This window comes from Trematomus bernacchii, unplaced genomic scaffold (genome assembly GCF_902827165.1).
Source record: "Trematomus bernacchii unplaced genomic scaffold, fTreBer1.1, whole genome shotgun sequence".
Taxonomy (NCBI): Eukaryota; Metazoa; Chordata; class Actinopteri; order Perciformes; family Nototheniidae; genus Trematomus; species Trematomus bernacchii.
Window position 1 is genome coordinate 494,282 of NW_022987787.1, and position 21,069 is coordinate 515,350.

Consider the following 21,069-nt stretch of genomic DNA (forward strand, 5'->3'; position numbering starts at 1 on the left):
AAATCCTGAGTGGGTTAACATAATGTATTGGAATTAAGATTTGTTTTCAAATATATTTCCCAGTTCCAGTTTCTTAAATGTCACTATTTGCTGCTTTTGCGTTTCATCTTTAAAAATAGTATTTGTGCATTGAGTACTTTCACTCAATCTCAATGAGATTACGTAATCAGGATACAAAAAAGGTAACTGTATTCGATTGCAATAACATAAAAATAAGTAATCGGATTACTGTGAATTTTTTTTAATTTGATCAAAACAGAAAGTAATCAGGTTGCATTACTTTTTATATTTTGATACTCCGACTGTTACTGATTACATTTGTTGACATGTAACTATTTATTGTAACGGATTACATTCTTTAGTGACCCTCCCAACCCTGAGTATTAGTAGTTTTACTCAAGTAAAGAATCTGAATATGTTCCCCCTGTGCCTGACCCATATTGCTGATGTTTCCTCCTCATCCTCGCATCTCTGTTGTAAGTGGGCGGAGCTACAGCGCGAGGAAGAGATGCGCGAGGTAGAGGCAGTCTCCGGCAGGAAGCACAAATAACCAAATAACAGGAAGCATTCACAATCACCTCACAGAGCCCTGACAGAACGAACCGGCGGAGTGCAGACATTGGAATTACACCGAGGTTTAATTTCATCCGCATTCTCCTCATATCAGGGGAAACCATCCGCCTCCGCCCCTAGCGACCTCCGGGACAGTAAACAGATGGAGAAACAGGCCGGAGCTGCCGGGGCGGCGGAAGCAGCAGGGCCGAACAGAAAGCCCTGGGGCTTGCCGAGCTCAGGACCAAACACCGGTGAAACCCCGGAGAGGTGAGCAGCAGACCTGATATAATAGTTTTCACGTAGTGCATTTACTGTTTTCTTGCTCTTCCTTAATATTTAATTCCCGGTAAAATGTTGCGATATTTCCTTTATCACAGGGTCGTATCTTTAATTCGGGTTGGATACAGTGCAGATGTCAAACCGCTTCTACAGCTGTTTCCCAATAAGCCAAGGCTACTGCATATTCATTTACTATATTTATGGCCGGAGTTGTAAGTGACGGTCTACAGTTACTGTCACAGTAGCTATTATAGAGTAGCTAATAGCGAATAGACTACAAGTGAACCTATATTTTCATACTAATAAACAACAGGATGCGACAGCCTGACATGTTGGAAAACAGTGATATTGTGTACAGTGGGTTAACAGACAGCTAACGGCTAGCGTTAGCTCAGTAACAGGCTAGCTTACTGTATAGTTAGTAGCTACCGCCAAAACGTTACTGTATGCGATGCTATTGCTAATATGTTTATTGATGCAGTGACAGTAAAGGTCCAAACTATTAACTATAATAAAACAAAATACACATAGTATTTGTATAGCATTCAATTCAGTCTTTTTTAGTTACCCAAAAATGGCAAACCAACGTACAATGCATAAGTAAATAAACTAAACAAAAAACGAAGAAAAAAATAATAATAATATATTTATCTTAATATTTATCACAAATAAAATGTTTAATATATAAATAAAACAGTAGGCATGGGGTGTTTTCTGTGTTAAGTAAAAATCAAATATCCCTGCATGTTTAACCCTCCTAAACACATCACTACTTTTTTTGTGAAATTGTATTTGTGTAATATTTAGTAATTATCAATTATAATATACACTATTAGCTTAATATAAAATGCAATGTGATGTATAAATGCCCCCTTGCACACCCATGGTCCACCTACACAGGTGTTTTCACTTCTCAGCCTAATTAGGCCCTTGGAGTGGAGGTGTGTATGACATGTGTTTGATTGATACCTCCCTCTCTTTAAATTGTACATACTTACTTCATCATTCTTCATCATACATTATCAGAAGAGTGGTCACTTTTGCAAAACAGGGCCTCAACATGAAACCACTGGTTGCTTTTATATGTAGAAAAAACGTTTCATTATGACATGAAAAAAAAGTCTTAATGTTATGAAATGTCAATGTTCTTGTTACAGTAAAATAAAAAATACTTACAACTTTTTCCTGTGATGGTGAAACTTCATAATGCTAAATTAAAATTAGAAACTGTTCTTGCAGCTGGCTGTTGCATTAACATATTCACAATACTGGGTGTAAACAAATATACTAGCATCATTTTACAGCCAAAATAACAAAGAAGTCTTCTTAATTCATCCAAACAAAACTGTATTTTGTCAGAATTGGAATTTTTGTTTTCTCTCTAACCTGAATCTTAACATAATATGGCAGTAATTCAACATATCCCATTATAACAAGACTACTTACAAGTCTCTTTGGACTGTCCAGAACTTGTTGTCACAATATGGATGCAATCAATTATATTATATAATAATTACATGGGGCAGGAACTATCTTTGCTATGGTTGTTCACATAGTAAATTCAATGCTATAGTGTTATAAACACCACTATGTTGCTCTCACTTCCTCTGATTTAACACAAACACTGTTTCACACTGTTTGTTACATTTGATCAGTTTCATTTAAGCCAATTCAACTCAACATACCCAGCATGTTTCAGAACAGCATTATACCACAAAAGGGAGGGATTTGGAAAAAATGTTTAGTTTTTGTGAATATGTTATAAACTCTGTCTTCCTTTAGTCCAACAGGTTCTCACGTAGAGTGGTGTAAACAGCTGATCGCAGCCACCATCTCCAGTCAGATCTCAGGATCGGTCCCGTCAGATATAAACAGGGACAACAAGGTAGCGCACACACACACACACACACACACGCACACGCACACACACACACACACTGTGTCGACTGTATTACTCATCAGTTTGTGTTTTGATAGGCTAGGAGAAGACCAGATGTCATGGTAAGACCCGCAGAAATGGCAACATGTCTGCACTGTTGTGTGAGCAGAGCTTTGTGTGTGTAGCCTATGTGAATGTACTGTATCACAGCATTGTTCAGAGAAGCTGGGCAGCTTGTTGCTGCTTCCGCCTGTCAGCAGCATACACTTCTCAGCCACAGGACATGTTTGTTTCCCCGCTTTCACTCAGAGTGATAGCTGTTGAATACACTGTAATTACTTATACGCCATTGTTGTGTTCACACACTCATCCCATTTATTTATTTTTGTTATAATCTGTTTTTAAATTATTAACACATTACAAATAAAACTTAAACTACATACAGGTCACCAGAGGCCATACAGCACATCAATATGTCCTCAGCCATTAGTCTTGTGCCATGGGGCACCGTCCCTCAAAACGTGTTCACAACAAATCCATGTCCATCTCAGTCTCAAGAGGCTAGTAGATGTATAACATATGTGTAAAGTAGAGTGGTTAAGCAAGAAAATCCCACATAGAAAATCAGGAAGAAGTTTCACATTCATTGTACCAGAACATTCTCCTTGGACTATGTGCCAACCCTCTTCATGTGTTGAACCCATATTGACCAGTATTTGTCAAATGTATCACATCAGAGTCTTAAAGAAAAAGTCAGCTTCTCCATATGAAGCAAGTCATTTACAATGTTTGTCCGTTCTCCCCTTGTTGGAGCTTCCTTCAAAGACAAATAGCTTTTTTGCTAGCTTTCAGTAATATTTTAAGAAGGTCCTTTCACAAACTTTCAATTCAGCTGGTATATTAGCTAAATACTTTCCGGCAAAACTGTTATCAATCACAAAGCCCAGTATTTAATTTATTTCTGTTATTATCATTAGCCAATTAAAATTGGATTACCTGACATTTCCAGAATATGTGGAATTGATCAGCCATAATATTACTACACTGTCCAGATTCTGGTCTGCCATTCTGATAATATTTGTTTCTGTTATATTAGAATTCCTAGAGTTAGACAAAAATCTAATAATATTCTTCCATGAGAATTCTCTTCAATGGTCAGAGCTGGAGGTAGTGGATTTTATTGCAAAATCCTCTTTAAAGCAATTCATTAGAAGTGTCAAAAGCCTCAGTGCATTGAGAGTTATCTGTTCTCTGAGATGAAGTTTGTAGCGCTTTTTTTGTTGCTTGGTTTTGAACGTGCATTCACAAAACAGTATTTGCTCAGCAGCCACTGTTCTGCAGCTCTCTTCTCACATCACTGCAGGTTTTAGGTTTTGTATTTGCTTTGAACATTTGAATCCACTTTGTTGCATTTGCTTTGAGCTCTTATGTTTGCACCCGACCGTCACCTCCTACAGAATGTAATTACATGTCACAACACAAAGAAAAAGTAACCATCACTTTGAAATCAGACAATAGGCGCTTTTACACACTACTTTGCCGTACTTAGTTCCCAGTACTTAGTTCATCAGAACTCTTTAGTTCTGATGAACTAAAGAGATCACGTTCACACCGGAATAAGTCCCTGGGGGAGGATTAGGCAAATGAAGCCGCTGACGTCACTTCTTCTTCTTCTGCTTTGGGTTTACTGGCAGGCCGCAAACAACTTCACGGCGTATACTGCCACCCGAAGTCCCCGGCCGGAAGTCCCCGGAGTTGGGGACTGGCTTCAGTAGAAGCTGCTGGGACTCCCAGCAGCTTCTACTGAAGCCAGTCCCCAAGTAAATCCGAGTAAATCGCCAGAACCTCCTCATCACTCCACCGCTCCCATTTTTCTTTTGTGTTGCCATAAGTTAGTCTCTCTCCGTTGGTGCGCTGGGCTAATGCTAATGCTAATAATGCTAATGCCAGCAAATACAATGGCGGCTTCACAATACTTTTTGGGAGTTTTACGGGGCGTGGTTTGCAATCCGCCCAGCCAATCAGAAATGGGAACCTTTTTCTCCCATGAAAGTACCTGCTCTCTAGCAGGGACTGAAAAGAGGGTGAAAAGGTTCTCATGAACTAAGTTCTAGTTCCGGATTTTTTTGGTGTGAACGCAAAATTTCAAAAACTATCGGAACTATACTGGGAAAAGTACTCCGGTGTGAAAGCGCCTAATGAATACAGTCGTTTCCATTCCATATAAACTACATTTATAAATGTGTGTGTATGTGCTGTGTGTTCGGTGTGTCCTTTCACGCATAGAGGCTACTACAGTGGACATCTTTTCAAAAGGTGTTTTCTTGTATATCCATGGGTTTTGATGGCATAGTTGCACCATCGAAGTACCCCTCAATGCAGTGCGCAATGCCTCAACGTCTCAACGTGGGCGGAGCTCAACCTTTCTCAACCTTTGAGGCATGTGACATCCCGACTCCCGTGTTGTGTACTTACCCAGTCACAAAAGTAACATATTATATCTTATATTATTAATATATATATAATTCTGATGTCTGTGGTTATTTAAACATTCCCTGATAAACGTTATTTCAGCGTCAATAAATGAGTGTTAATCCCAGTCTGTTTAGTGTACAACATCACATGTAATTTCACCTTCAATTCACGGTTTTCACAACGTTAGCCACATGCTAATGCTAACCGGAAATGAAGACTTTTCAGAATAAAAGTGTTAAGTTAATAGTTAGTGTGAACTTCCGTTTTTTTCAGAATAAAACTGCTTTAAATTAAAACCCTGTATTTAATTTAAATTACGTCATATCAACATTGATTTTAATTTCTTACAGTAGGAGAGGTTTAGGTTTGGGAGGGAGGAAGGAAGATTATGATTAGGTAAAAAGATAGGGAGTGGTTAGGGTTAGGATGGGGCAAAGGGAAGGGTTAGATAGAGTGGCGAAGTCACGCCCACCTACTTCCGGGTAATGGGACCTTATTTCGGAAAAATTATGCATTGAAGTCAATGGGGAGAGAAAACGTATCTTTCGATCCCGTTTGAATTGTGCCATGAATTACACATATGATGTTTGTCAATCTTAAAAAATAATTTCCATGTCAAAAAAGTCACAGTTTGTCGTAAAACTGTTGAAATATAAGACTATGAAAAATACGTAACTAGAAAGACTACAAATCCCAGAGTCGCGTAAGTGATGTCACAATTGTTTTCCTCCACCATTCAGATACCTAAGATCAGCGCAATATAGATATAATCTATCTATATGGCGCTGGCTAAGATAAGATAACTTTAACAAGATGCCTGTGTGCTTAGTACCAGGTTGTTATTATACCAGCAATGGGTCTTGCTCGTTCTTTTGCTTCCCGTCTGATGAAAGGACCAGGAGTGGCTTCATCAAGCTAGCTAGTAGCTAGCACGTTAGTTAGCATTACAGCCTTGTCATTTTTATTAGCCTTAACATGAAGTAACATTAAGTAACCCAAAATGTTAAACAGTAAGAGTAGTAGTCATATTTCGTGAACCCTTTGAATAGTACTGTCACCGGTGTGATCATTCTATAATACACCATTTAAGCCTGGGGGAGAAATGCTAACGCCAACGTTAGCATCGGCGATCTTCTCTACTTCATGCTATCTGCACAAATGGTTGACATTAAACATTAAAACGACCAGGCAGTTCAGAGAGAATCAAAGGAAGGCAGGCAGGCAGCTTTGCATGACATTCTTCAGGACGTGTTTCATTGTGGTGATAGTGAGGGTAGTCAATCGTTTTGTTGACAAGACAGTAGTGACGGCCATCTTGGTGACGTGTGTTGTTGACCAGAGATGTAGTTCATTGAGCGTTTCACACAAACAAATGTGTTACTTCACAGTTTTACGACACATTTTTTTTTTTTTTGACTTGCAAAATTATCTTTTAAATTGACAAACATCATATGTGTAATTCGTGGCACAATTCAAACGGGATCGAAAGATAATCTTTCTCTCTCCATTGACTTCAATACATAATTTTTCTGAAATAAGGTCCCATGGAGGTCCACCGGAAGGGGAGGGACTTCGCCACTCTATAGAAGGGAGGGAAGAGAACTGCTACCGGGAAACAGGATGCAACGCGTCATCTGTGAAGCTCCGCCCACGTTGAGCTCCCGCCCACATTGAGCTCATTGAGGCATTGCGCACTGCATTGAGGGGCTTCTCGCACCATCAGCCACTACATAGGACCCTATTGCATCATCCCATACACTGCCACTCAGTGGAAAGTCAGTGCAAGTGCATGATAAATGTCTCTAAACCAAGATGAACGACAGAAGGCCAGATGGACCAAGTCACCTGCCGATATCCTGCCAATCCTTTCATGGAAAGCGCTCCCTGCAGGTATAAAACATTTGGTGACATCAAGTAACAACTAAGGAATCATATAATTCATAAATTGTCAAAGTATTGATTTTATGTTTGCAGGAAATTATGATTATTCACCTGTCCACTAAAGTGGACGTCATGCATCACTGGCTATATTTCAACTAAAATTCATACTGTTACTGCAACTGTTCTTCTTGAAAATACTTCATTTGCAATATCTTTTTGGGCCTTAAATCAATATACTTAAGTTATTATATCATTTTAAGTTTGCACATCTTTATTTATCATTTTTTTTAAATGTAGAAGTTTTCAGTTTAGACTTTAACGCATACTGTCCACCTGAGTGGACAGATAAAACATTTTTTTTCTAAATTTGAAAAAACTAGATAAAAATAAACTAAAGTTAAAATCTTGTTTTTCATGCCCCAAGAGCAATACAAACACTTGGTACAATCCTGAGTGAGGCTTTCATAATTCATGCATGAAAGGGTTCATCTCCAGGTGTCCAAGAGGCTGAATCCCAGGGTAAGAGTTGTAGTCTTCTGATACATGACTAATGCCCTTCTTGTAAACAGGACTGTGACACAGTACATTTGATGGGAAATCAATTTAAAAGCAAAGCTCTTAAATATTAAAGTCCAATAATGACAGTATGTGGTGAATGGGTGAAACAATAGTATGTTTCAGTCCAGTTTTGAATTTCAATGTGAGCAGGCTTTGTGTAAAGTAAACAGGATGTGATCATGTGACTGAGCTGCATGAAAATGAGTGTTGGTTGTCAGTGGTGACTGAGGGCAGATTTACTGTGCTTCCTCCAGCAGACCCTCTGTATACAGAACAGTCTCCAACTCTGCCTCCAGCTCAACCTGATGCCTGCTGCTTCTTTCTCTTTCTCTGTACCTTTCTCCATGCCTTTTCTCTGTCCTTTACCCTTACAAATACTGTCCTTCTTTCACTGAGGCGGTAACATTCCTGAATTCCAGTTTCCGCACTGGGATCTTCCAACAACAGAGTTCATTCAAGTCTTTTTTGCAAGAAATGTACTGTCACACTGTCGAAGGAACAACAGTGTTGGCCAGCCTTTCACTTAGGCTCAGAGTAAAAAGTCTATTGGATGGATTGTCATGAAATTTGATTCGGCCCTGTTCAGGATGAGGAACAATAACATTGGTGGTCCTCTAACCTTTACTCTAGCTCCATCATGAGGTTTTAGTTCATACTTAATCATTTAATACCTCCAATCTGCATCAGTTGTACCAACTAAAGCATATTACCATACTAATGCACTTTGCTAAGATAACATAACCGTGTTAAATGAGTACTTAGTGTCTCTACTGGGACATGTCTCCATGCTTTAATGTTCAGAAAGCTCTTTATTTTTCTCATACTGCCTGTGCTGACCTCTTTTCACCCTCTGTCTGAAACCAGAGCCCAGTCTGCTCTGATCTGATCTGTTGTGATTGGTCAACCGCTTAGAGATGTCCCGCCCCTTAGCGTGGAGCGCTAGCCAATAGAAGTTCATTTCATTTCATTTCCATCTTTATTTCGAACAGATTAACAAAAACAAATAAAAAATAACAAATGTGAAAAACAGAATACCGTATTGTTAAAATAAAGTATTTATCAATATTCATAATAATATTTATATATTCAACAAAAAGAGAGTTTGTGGGAGAAAAAACTCCCCCTGGAGGGAACACAGGGATTTGAGCCTTTGCAGACCATTTACTTGCACCCAAACCTATAGAACACTACAGGAGAGGGAACACCCCCCAAAAAGAATAGGGCCTCTTTAACCGCAGCAGCAACATGGTTACAGTTTATTTGACATTATACGATTTTGTGTTTGCTCTATAAATCCTAAAAAGAGATCTCTAACAATCCTCAGAATGATCAGATAACATGGCTTGAGGTAACAGGAATGTTATCAACTTAGATTTGTAAGAGCCATGGCGGTAACAGGAGAGCCTAGCATTGATTGTGCACATTTAGAAAACCTGACGTGAATTCAAATCATGTGGAATACATTGTTGTGAATGCAATAAAGTGTTTAAATATGGAATATGCAAGGAGTGGGAATTTAAAATAATAACTAGATCCATCGTTAAGAACAATGTCCGATTACTGTATAACTTCTCTTTCTTGCTATCTCTCTCTCTCTCTGTCACTTCCTCCATGCTGGCTCTCTCCCCGGCAGCAAGACTCACAAGATGAAGAGCTCTGTTACCATGGAGAGAGTGATTCTGATTCTCCGGCAAGTCTCTCTCTCTGCCTCTGTCTGTCTGTCTGTCCTTCCTCCTCCTCCTCCTCCTCCTCCTCCTCACTCTGCATGCCTCCTCCTCTCCTTCTGTCTGTCTGTCACTCAGGAATGGCAGCAAATAACACATTATATCACAACGTACGCAACAATGTAGTATACAGGTTTGGAGTTTTAACAACCCGTATTGACCCCTGACTAAAAGACTAAAAGTAGGGATATCTCTGCTGTATACATGTTGACTATATGTTGACCATTGTTCATTAACACATTTCACATTCTTCAGGTAGCTTCATTCCTAAACCCACCATAGGATTTTAAAATATTCCTGTTTTTTTCTCTGTGGAATTTATACATTTACAATTCATGCACTGGTTTGTGAGGGTTACTTTCAAAATGTATTCTGTTACAATAACTAGTTACATGTGAACAATTGCAATCAGTAACCTCATTTGACTATCAAAATATAAACGTAATCTTACCTGATTACTTTCCGTTTCTTTTTCATTACCTCAATATCCATATCAAATGCAATGCAAACAAAAACAAGAGAAAATAAATAACAATAAAATGTTTTTACTTAACATGTATGTAACCTTAGAAAAGAAGAAACCAAGATATCTCAGATAATATAAAAAGGTAGTAACAGTAATAGTTGTTATAGTTAATAGTAGTTACAGTAATCTGATTTCTTATTTGTTACCTTTTTGGTATCCTGATGACATAATCACATGTTGCATGTCATCTGTTCCCCAAGCCTCTTCATGCATTGACTAATACAGATCAATGTTTCAGCATCTTTAGAATAACATTGACATCATATGCCTGCTGATTGTTATCCTGGAGAAGGCAGGACAATCATCTTCATAAGTTAAATATACAGTATATATCAAATGTATTGTGTTTTTCCATTCTCTTATCTTTGTCGTTCTGGGAACCAGCACTTAAAGCAAACAGTGTGTTCTCAGTTATATTTATTTTGCAATAAGTAGAGCTAGCTGATTGGTTGTTGCTACCGCTCGTCAGAGGTAACTTGCATGAACTTCTCTTAACTTCCCCATGTTGCTCTGCTGGACAGTCTTAAATAGTGAATGGCATCCATCTGCAGTGTGAATCCACGTGTTGTCCAATCAGACCACGGCTTGTCTTTCACTAACGCATGCTACTCTCATTAACAGAAGTTTTTTAAGTTAGCCTGCAGTAGTTGTCATTTTCCAAGAGGACATTTTTTTTTTAAAGCCACTGGAAACTATTCAAAAAGGAAATGCACATTTAGAAGCCATTTATTTAGTTTGAAGTTACAGTTTGTTTAAGTAGTGCTGTCCTAGATCTCTCCTTTTGAAATAAATGTTTTGGACTTAAAAATACCTAAGTTTAGATCACAAAGTCCAAAAACACTTCTGTGCAGCCCTCAATGAAATCTAATTATTCAAATAGTAAAATACTACTAATACTAAGAAAAGGTTTACAGCAATAAACTATTCTGTACAGCCGCTCTCCAACTCTTAGTAGCACCATGTTGAGTACGGTGTTGTGTCAGTGTAGCAGGTCTACCCGCTGCATGCTGTTTTTTCACCAGCCCCACTTACTGGTCTTTGTTCTACAGAACCTTCCTGCTTTGAGGTACGGGGCGCAGGTCACTATGTCCCAGAACCAGGTTCCTCTGCTGCCAGGAGAAACAGTGCAGACCACAGGTAAGCTCATCACAGTGTCCATGTTCAAGATCTTTTTTAAAGGGGCCCTATTCTGCTCATTTCCAGGTTCACATCAGTATGTAGTGTCTCTACTGGGACATGTCTCCATGATTTAATGTTCAAAAAGCTCTTTATTTTTCTCATACTGCCTGTGCTGCAGCACCTCTTTTCACCCTCTGTCTGAAACCAGAGCCCAGTCTGCTCTGATTGGTTAGCTGGCCGGCTTTGTTGTAATGTCCAGCGCCTTAGCCTATCACTGACAATGTGTTGGAGCACTAGCCAAACGAAGCGCGATAGGTACATACAGCGGTGGAAAGTAGCTTAGGGTCTGAGGTATTTGTGCTTTACCAGAGTATTTACATTTAATACTACTTTACATTTCTACTCTAAATACATTTTGGAAGCAAATGTTGTAGTTTTTACTCCACTATATTTATTTTACAGAGGTATTTATTAGTTACTTTATTAATTCAGAATTTGACACACAATACTTAAGATAGAGTGTGTGGGAGAGAAACTCCCTCTGGTGGGAACACATGGATTTTAGCCTTTGCAGACCATTTACATGCACAAAAACCTATAAACCCCCCCCCCCCCATAAAAGCATAACAGGACGTCTTTAAAACAGAACAGCGTATGTACATATTGACTCCCTGGCCCTAAATGAAAACCTTTGTGTGCCTCTGTGTGTTTGTGTTGACGTGCAGTGAAGGATGTGATGTACATCTGTCCCTTCAGTGGTCTGGTTAATGGAACCCTGACCATCACAGACTACAAGCTCTACTTCACCAGTGTGGAAAGGGTACGTCAATATCTTATTCATTATTCAATTCACATCCTCGGGACTATTTCTCTGTGTAGAACTGTGTGTTTATGTCACTCTGTGCTCCTCCAGGAGTCTCCGTTCATCCTGGATGTGAACCTGGGAGTCATCAGCAGACTGGAGACCATCAGTGTCCCCAACCAGGGAGAGAACACCAAAGGACTGGAGTTAGTCTGCAAGGTACTAAAGAAGCACCTCTCTTTAAATCTGGGATGAGTCTACAATAGCACTGATGATTAATGATGTCATGTCCTCCCTGCGTCAGGACATGAGGAGTCCCAGGTTCGCCTATAAGACGGAGGAGAGTAATCCAGACGTGGTGGAGCTGCTGGCCAAACACGCCTTCCCCCTCTCACACAGCCTGGTCAGTCTCATCACATGTGTTTACTCAGGTTGGCAAGATATGACGTGTGTGCACTGAATGCTGAGCAGCAACGCCTCCATATTTTGTGTAAAAGTAGCAATACCACAGTGTAAATATACTCTGTTACATGTTAAAGTATTGCATTTGTAATCTAAGTATAGGCATAGAAAAATCAAAGCACCTAAAGTAAAAGTAGGCATTATGCAGGCAGCTCATTTCAGAATGATATATATCAATTATTGATAACTGAACATCACTTTAAAGTCACAAATAATACATGTGGAGCTAGTTTTGACTCATTTGGTTTATGGGATGTTTTGATGGGATTGTAAGATAAGAAGATAAGACTTCATTTTTCCCAAAGGAAATTCCTGCGCGGGAGTTGCAAAACATTGAGTTCAATAAACATACAAATAAATACAGTAATAATCATAACAAAGTTGTACACTAACAGTGCAGTAAAAGATCACATTAAACTACAAACTACAAGAAACAAAGATGCACAAATAATGACTGGAAACTGTGCAGTGAGGAGCGATGCTGTAACAGTACAAAAAACATAATGGCAGATGCGTAATTGAACATGATACTATTGCACTTTGCAAAGCAGAGTGTCTTTGTAATGATGATAATGATATCGGACATAGTGGAGATGTGGCAGTATAGTCACCAACTGATCAATGATTTGAATGAAAGAATCAAGACTTAAAGGTGGGGTAGGTAAGTTTGAGAAACCGGCTCGAGATACACTTTTTGTTATATTCCATGGAATGCTCTTAACATCCCGATAGCAATGAATATCTTAAGTGCTTTGACAAAAAATCCATAAAAAACTGTCATCTGTGGAAGCCGTAGTACTGTAAAAAGCACGACCAATCATCTGAGCCGGCCCGGCTAAAATAACTGGATGGCCTACCTGCCTGTCAGCCTTCCATCTGTGCACAAACTTATCTCGTGCCCTCATTGGTCATGTGTGTGTTCGTGTGTGTTGGAGGAGGGGCTCTGTAAGGAAGTGGCAGATTTTTTCCGGCTGTGTATTTTCAAATTTTAGCGATCTCGAGCCGGTTTCTCAAACTTACCTACCCTACCTTTAATAGTGCAACTAATATTCAGATATTAATGAGGAACTTCTCCTACATGAAGTGAATTTGATAGAGACTGAATACTTACACTTGTCCTGTGTCTCCCTCCTGCAGCCTCCGTTTGCCTTCCTGTACAAGGAGCAGTTTCCTGTGGACGGCTGGAAGGTGTACGACCCGACAGCCGAGTACAGACGTCAGGTAACTCACTGACACACTGACACTCTGACACTCTGACACACTCTGCTGCTGTTACATCCAGCTCTCTCTGATAACACATGAAGACTCTACATACTCGAGTTATAAAACCATGTTACTGTGTTGATTAGGTTTAATCCTCCTTGGTGCTCTCACTTTCTCTTGAACACAAATAATCTTATCAGTTCCTCTGCCATGTTCTGTAATTGCTGTGAAGTTACTGGCAATGAAACTCCACGCTTCCTGCAAAACTTTGACATTTAAAGGTCCAATCTATAGGATTTTGTGTCAAATAGCTGGGAGGTTTTAAATAGCAACCAACTCAATACATATTTGCTCACCCTTCTCTTTCTAGTGTTGGGTAGTCATGGTTAGTTATAAGTAACATTATTTCTCTAGTATCCCTGGGAGAGGTTAAGATTTCGCAGCAGGCAAGGAAAATGTTTTTTTGTTAGAATAGACAAACTCATGACTCTGATGTTGTACCACTGGCGGGGTATTGATACTTGATATCTCGGCAACCAAAATAACCCAGTGCCAAGTAGTATCAAAATCCTCCAGTGAAACGATATCTGCATATAAACCTTATTCTAGTCAAATTTAAACAAAGATTATGGTTTTAAGAATCAGGCAAGCGTTCCCACAACAAACCTCTCTCTCCCACATGAAACACTGTGTATTTATATCACATGTAATACTCTTGTAATGGTTTCTCTCATGTGGTTGGGTGTTTTTTTAGGGCCTCCCTAATGAGAGCTGGACCTTCAGTAAGATGAACAGCAGCTATGAGCTGTGTGACACCTACCCCTCCATCCTGGTCATCCCCACCAACATCGCAGAAGATGACATCAAGCGGGTGGCTGTGTTCCGAGCAAAGCACCGCATACCGGTCAGTATTGACAAAACCACCCTTTGAAACCATGTTTAGAATCAGCTCTGTGACTCTGTGGCTCTTTGATGTGTTTTCTGAGCCCCCCCTGGTTCTGACCTGGCTCTGCTCCTCCTGCAGGTCCTGTCCTGGATCCACCCAGAGTCTCAGGCCACCATCATTCGCTGCAGCCAGCCGTTAGTCGGCCCTTCAGACCGCCGCTGCAAAGAGGACGAGCACTACCTCCAAATCATCATGGACGCCAACGCCCAGTCCCACAAGCTCACCATCTTTGACGCCCGGCAGAGCAGTGTAGCAGTCACCAACAAGGTACGACACGTCATCCGTCCTTCCTGTTTCCTCTCCCTTACCTCAGCTACACGTCAACTGATTTGCCTTTATTCTCACTCCTGCAGGCGAAGGACGGAGGGTTTGAAAGTGAGAGTTTCTATCCAAACGTGGAGCTGAACTTCCTGGAAATCCCCAACATCCATGTGATGAGGGAGTCCCTGAGGAAGATGAAGGACGTGGTTTACCCCACCATAGATGAGGCCCACTGGCACTCTGCTATCGATCAGACACACTGGCTGGAGTACCTACGGGTAACTCACACAATAAATCATCCTTTTTATTTATGTACTGTTGGTACTGTTATACCAACAGGATTTTTCCAAAAGGTTTCTCATTGCATGGCCTCCGATATACTACTGTACACATAGTAGACAAGTCTCTTGACTCAGGTGTAATTCCACAGGCCCTGAAAACTGCAGTCATCAATCCACTCGTAAAAAAACAAACAATCTAGACGCTTCAGTAATGAACAACTAGAAAATGCATTTCCTGCTGAAAATGCATGCGAATGCTGTAAGCCGTGTACATTTGTTGCTGAACTTAGCTGAAAAGGCAGAAGAAGCAGAATATTTTAATAGCTGAAAGGTGTCTGTAGCTGCATTTAGCTACATACACCAAGTAATTGTGTTGCTGAACTTAGAGGAAAAATGCAGAAAAGTGAAATTATTTGAATTAAAATTGTTAAAGCTCAAATGCATTGCACTGACTTTGAAGTGAGATGTAAAACTGGAAGAGTAGGACAAATAGTGATAAAGCTTAATATTTAAGTGTATGGCGTTTCCATCAGACAGTATAGGCTGAGACAGTGTGTTAAACTCCAGTCTGTTTGTCAGTGTCTGTGCTGAACTCCTAATCATAACACTTGTGTGTGAGCCCAGAGATCAAAGGTTTCCATGGAGATGTGCAGTGATCAGTGAAAAGAGAGCCTTTCCATTGTTCTGAATGAGAAATAAACCTCTTACATTTCTAACTATTGTTGAAAAAAATTAGCTGCTATCGGTAAAATGTCTACACTGTGAGCATGTGAGGACCCTGATGAGGGTTTTGGTGTGTTTTTTGTGTACTTTCGGGTCAATAATGTGAGAGCACCAGCTGCACATAAGGTGTGCAGCTGGTGCTCTGAGGAAAGATGAGGCTACATTTACAATGGGCCTTAATGTGAGACGTTGTTCTCACTTCCTTGTCCTCAAGAGTAATTTTTTTAAGTTCTTTGCTTAAAATAAATATATTTTTTAACATTAGAGAGGTTTTCCTATGTTTCTCATTCAAAATTATGTCCCAGGAGTGATGGGTGTGGGAGTTATGGCAGGTTTAAAAAAAAATTGGGGGCGAATTTCAAGCTCTCCTCCACTCTGTTTTGAGATCAAAGCACTCTAGACTTAACGAGCGGCGCAATACACACTAATGTTAAAATCGGAAGAAGGCCTCTCTACCAAGCTCCAAACTAAGTTAAAATTTTAAAAAGTGTAAAAAATCTGAATACAAGTTTAATAGGTCTGTGTAAAGTTGGAATGAAGTCTCTAGCTGAAAGTATGTGGAAGGAGTAGCATTTGGCGCAAGGTCTAGGTAAAAGAAGATTTGAAGGTGCCGGCCATTGAGTTACATGTTAAAAAAATAGTTTAAAAAGCTGAATATTATAAAAAAGCATAAATGTCATAAACAAGAAAAGTTATAGCACCTATGTCCTGAAGGAGCTGAACATTTTAATATTTGAATGGTTTCTGTAGCTGAAAGTATGCTGAAGTAGTTAAAGGGCAAAAATGTGTTGAAATAAGAAGAAGAAGCTGAAGAATAAAGATTTGAAGAACTATGTGGAATGCTGTTGCACAGCATTCACACTAATTACAGGTCAAACCTCCCATTTCTAGGTAAAATCATAGTTAGCATAGCTATGCAGATGACACAAACATTTACATAACCATTCCACCAGGAGACTATGGTCCAATTCAAGTTGGAGTAAGTTAATTGATCTTCACCTAAATGAATGTTTTTAAATACCATTTTATAATGTGAATCCGAAGCACTATTTCTTAATGCTTTTAATGTTTTTCATTTTTGTAAAGCACTTTGAATTGCCTTGTGTTGAAAGGTTTTGCCTTGCCTATGTCTTTATTAAACAAGGACCATGGATAAAAGATGACTCTCAAAATTAGAAGAGATGATTTTTGCTAGCTTGCTAATTTCCATCTTCAACACTCAGTATAGCAGAGGGTCTTTTATTCATTTATTCTACTGTAAATTCACTGACGTGTGTACATGTTGTGTGTAGTTGTTGTTATCAGGAGCAGCAAAGGTGGCAGATAAGCTGGAGTCTGGGAAGTCGTCGGTGGTGGTGCACTGCAGCGACGGCTGGGACCGCACCGCGCAGCTCACCTCTCTGGCCATGCTGATGCTGGACAGTCACTACAGAACGCTCAGAGGCTTCCAGGTCTCACACACACTGCATCACAATATCACCTTTACACCGCAGTCTCCATCTGTACTGAATAATAATGTGTGTTTGTGTGTTTGCAGGTTCTCGTGGAGAAGGAATGGATTAGCTTTGGACACAAGTTTGCTGCTGTAAGAAAAAAGTTGTTATTCTGATGATATCACCATTGATTCATGATCAAAACTATATCTACCTGTAGTTATTGTACTACTTTTATATTCAACTTGCTGTCAGACTCATAGTTATATATAAAAAAACAACTATTTGTATGCAAGTTTTTATTATTTTGATCCACAAAAGATTTAAAGAAGCACAGTGCACCAGCACAGTTTACTTCAAATGGATAGAAAAGCAATGGATGCCCCATTGTCAGAATTGTTTTGTATGCTTATATCACCCTTCCTACACATTGTATAACATATTACTGCCACTTATTTATTACACAAAATTAAAACCTGATGTCCAGGGTTTGTGTTATGTCTATTGAAAGTGTTGCTTCCTGTGTTTCAGCGCGTGGGTCACGGTGATGAGAACCATGCTAACTCAGAGCGCTCGCCTCTCTTCGTCCAGTTCATCGACTGTGTTTGGCAGATGACTCGACAGGTCAGTCAAGACCTCAGAAACGACTGACCCCAGAGTCCAGACATGTCATAGCCAGACAGAACCATTTCATAAAGCAGCACACAATTCACATATGAGCCTATTCTTATGAGGCTCAATCACTCAATCTTATCACTTGTGTTCCTCTGACTACAGTTCCCAGCAGCCTTTGAGTTCAACGAGCTGTTCCTGATCACAGTGCTGGACCACCTGTACAGCTGTCTGTTTGGAACGTTCCTCTATAACAGTGAGCAGGAGCGGGCAGCCAAGGTATTCTTCTGTTAGCAGGTGTAGCATTCTGTCAGATGAACGTCACATTGAAGGAATGTTTTGGATGAAACTCTTCTTCTGTCCTGTGCAGGAGGTGCAGACACAGACTGTGTCCCTGTGGTCCTACATTAACAGGTAAATACTCACCACCTGGACAAAAGTGATCATGTGAGGAGCCATTCTGAATGTTTAAAGAGGCCCTATTGTGCTTGTTGGGGGGTTTTCTTTCCTGTAGTGTGTTCTTTAGGTTTGTGTGCATGTAAATGGTCTGCAAAGACTAAAATCCCTGTCAGCCCTTCGGAGGGAGTTTCTCTCCCACTCCCCCCCCCCCCCGCCTCCATTGGACTCCTTTGTTTACTTCAGTCACATCGCTACAGTATGTAACCAGTGGTGGCAAAAGTTTTCAGATTTATTTTTTCGGGGGTAAAATCTCCAATACCACACTGTAAACATTCTCAATTTCAAGTAGAAGTATTTAAGTATGATTCGAAAAATGTACTTTATGTATTAGGAGTGAATGTACATGCGTAATACTCTCACTTCTATTGGCTAGCGCTTCAACACATGTATGAGGTAGGCTAAGGGGAGGGACATGTCCGACACATCTCTAAACTGTTGATCAGAGCAGACTGGGCTCTGGTTTCAGACAGAGGGTGAAAAGAGGTGCTGCAGCACAGGCAGTATGAGACAAATAAAGAGCTTTTTGAACATTAAAGCATGGAGACATGTCCCAGTAGAGACACTAAACACTAAATGATCAGAATATGTCCTCTTCTCTGTCGTCCCCTCACAGCCAGTTTGAGGACTTCACCAACCCTTTCTACGTGGACTACGAGCACCATGTTCTGTATCCGCTGGTGTCCTCCAGACATCTGGAGCTGTGGACCGCATACTACGCCCGCTGGAACCCCCGCATGAGACCCCAGGTACACCAACTCTGTGGGGCTGATGGGATTAAAGCAGTGATGGAGATGTTTGGACTCATCATAAGCTATGACTATTAGGGCCAGATACTTTTTCGTAAAACCCAAACTTTTTTCTCTTTATATCATCCTTATCATAAAGTTATCATAGAAATATCTTTACTTCTATTTTATGCTTTTTAATTATACAATTACACCTGTGGTCATATTATGCCTTTAAATCTAAATAACCTGTACTCGTAATAATATATACATTTTTCCATGTAAATCTTTATTTTGACAGATATTGACTTTTTATTCCAGAATGATTCAAGCTTGATTTATATATTAAGTTTTTATCTGGTAATATTATATTTACCTCATATTATGTTGTAATAATGAGGGAAATATTGTAAAATGACTTAAGTGTGTGTGTGTGTGTGTGTGTGTGTGTGTGTGTGTGTGTGTGTGTGTGTGTGTGTGTGTGTGTGTGTGTGTGTGTGTGTGTGTGTGTGTGTGTGTGTGTGTGTGTGTGTGTGTGTGTGTGTGTGTGTGTGTGTTGCAGGTGCCGGTGCACCAGACGCTGAAGGAGCTGCTGCTGCTGAGGGGGGAGCTGCAGAGGAGGGTGGATGAGCTGCAGAGAGACGCCACCTCCCACTCCCTGACCTCCTCCTCCGAACACTCCCCCGCACACAGCACGCCACTGCACGGCGCTGTCTGACACACACACACCGGAAACACCCCTACACACACACAGATAACGCATGTTTTTGCCCAATTAGCACAAATACTCATGTTTACAATTTTATATTAACATTCCTAAATACATTTTTACAAACAACCCTGATACAACACCTGTGCTTATTATTTATATTATTTAAATGCATCAAGTATTCAGAAAGACCAGCTCCCCCTGCACTGTGGGAACCTCATCACCCACTTCACTGGTGTTTGTGTTTTTGTATGAAGAATTGCTTCTATATTTCTCAGGGCTCAGGAAGTCACATGACTGCCAGTGACTTTTCACACACACACTCACACACTCCTCTCCCTTTACTATGTCAGTGACTGACTGATTAGAATCATTGGTGTGAGCTATGCTAAGCAGAAATCATATGAAAATAATGTTTTTTGGCCAATCAGAGAAGAGGAGAATCACAATGAACCCCCACCCCACAGTAAGGACACTGCCGGCTTACTCTGCATGATTTCCTATATTTGTTTTTTTAAATGATTGTTTTATTTTAATTTTTTTTGACTTTCCCTGATCCCCCAAACCACTTTGTCATTTACTGTAAATAATTTCGAGCCAGTGTTTCTCACAAACGAACCGAACCACAGGTGTGTGTGTGGAGCTGCTCCCAAAGTTTCTGACTGTGAATTGAATCGACTTAAAAGCAACACGATCGTAGGACAGTGTTTTTATAAAGATGAGGAAATGTTAAATATTGAAAATGCCAAGATATTTTTTATTACAGTTCAGAATTGATAAAGTTAAATATGATCAAATATATGTGAGATACAAAATACAGATTTTAAGATTAGAGTTTGTGATTCAATTTTAGGTACATTATTTAAGAACAATTGATGACTAAATTCAGTTGTCTAGAAATCTGGTGTAAAGAATCCTATTTATCCCTCAAGTTAAATGTGCTTTATGAAAGATATATAATGCAGATATCACTGAACTAACATGTTCAAGCGTTAAAGTAACTATTGTACAGTTACAGCAGTTCTGCCAATAATGAACACAATTAAATGATCAGCTCTCAAAAAAAAAAAAGACTGATCACTTTGCCTTCATTTCAAGAGCACACTTCAATTGACAAACAAAGCAATGCATTTAAAGAAGAGAACTGGATTGAGAACAGTATCACCCAAGTTATTATCCACTGTTAAAGAACAGGACCCACACTTGATAGAAATGAGCAAGAATCAGGTTCACCACCTCTGACCTATGTTTGGTGTTGTTACAGTTTGAAAGATGTCCCTTGTATTCTAATGCGATGTGACTTCTACATTTCACTGTGTACCTGTGGCATGCAATTGTACAAATCCTTTTTTTATGTAAATGATGTGATGGATTATGAGAAGTTAAACCTCTTAATGAGCCATAATCACTTCTGACATTCCATTTAAAAACAAACAAATCAAAACTCCAGACTCGTT

At 39.8% G+C, this 21,069-nt stretch overlaps 1 protein-coding gene across 6 annotated transcripts; it reads left to right on the top strand.

Annotated features, from left to right (window-relative positions):
- The first annotated feature begins 528 nt into the window (after positions 1-528).
- On the top strand, positions 529-21,061 carry mtmr1a (myotubularin related protein 1a). 6 transcript variants are annotated; one of them, XM_034149567.1, is made up of 19 exons: positions 529-822; positions 2,617-2,719; positions 2,812-2,835; positions 7,001-7,078; positions 10,927-11,014; positions 11,722-11,816; positions 11,910-12,017; positions 12,103-12,201; positions 13,398-13,481; positions 14,218-14,367; positions 14,488-14,676; positions 14,763-14,948; positions 16,967-17,125; positions 17,212-17,259; positions 17,639-17,731; positions 17,885-17,998; positions 18,090-18,133; positions 18,792-18,924; positions 19,466-21,061. In XM_034149567.1, exons 1-19 carry the CDS (start codon positions 716-718, stop codon positions 19,619-19,621), a joined length of 2,058 nt encoding a protein of 685 aa, XP_034005458.1. In that variant the 5' UTR covers positions 529-715; the 3' UTR covers positions 19,622-21,061. The 6 variants fall into 6 exon arrangements, with proteins under 6 accessions (XP_034005458.1, XP_034005459.1, XP_034005460.1 ...); XM_034149568.1 differs by lacking the exon at positions 2,812-2,835; XM_034149569.1 differs by lacking the exon at positions 7,001-7,078 and having other exon boundaries at positions 530-822.
- Positions 21,062-21,069: the final 8 nt, after the last annotated feature.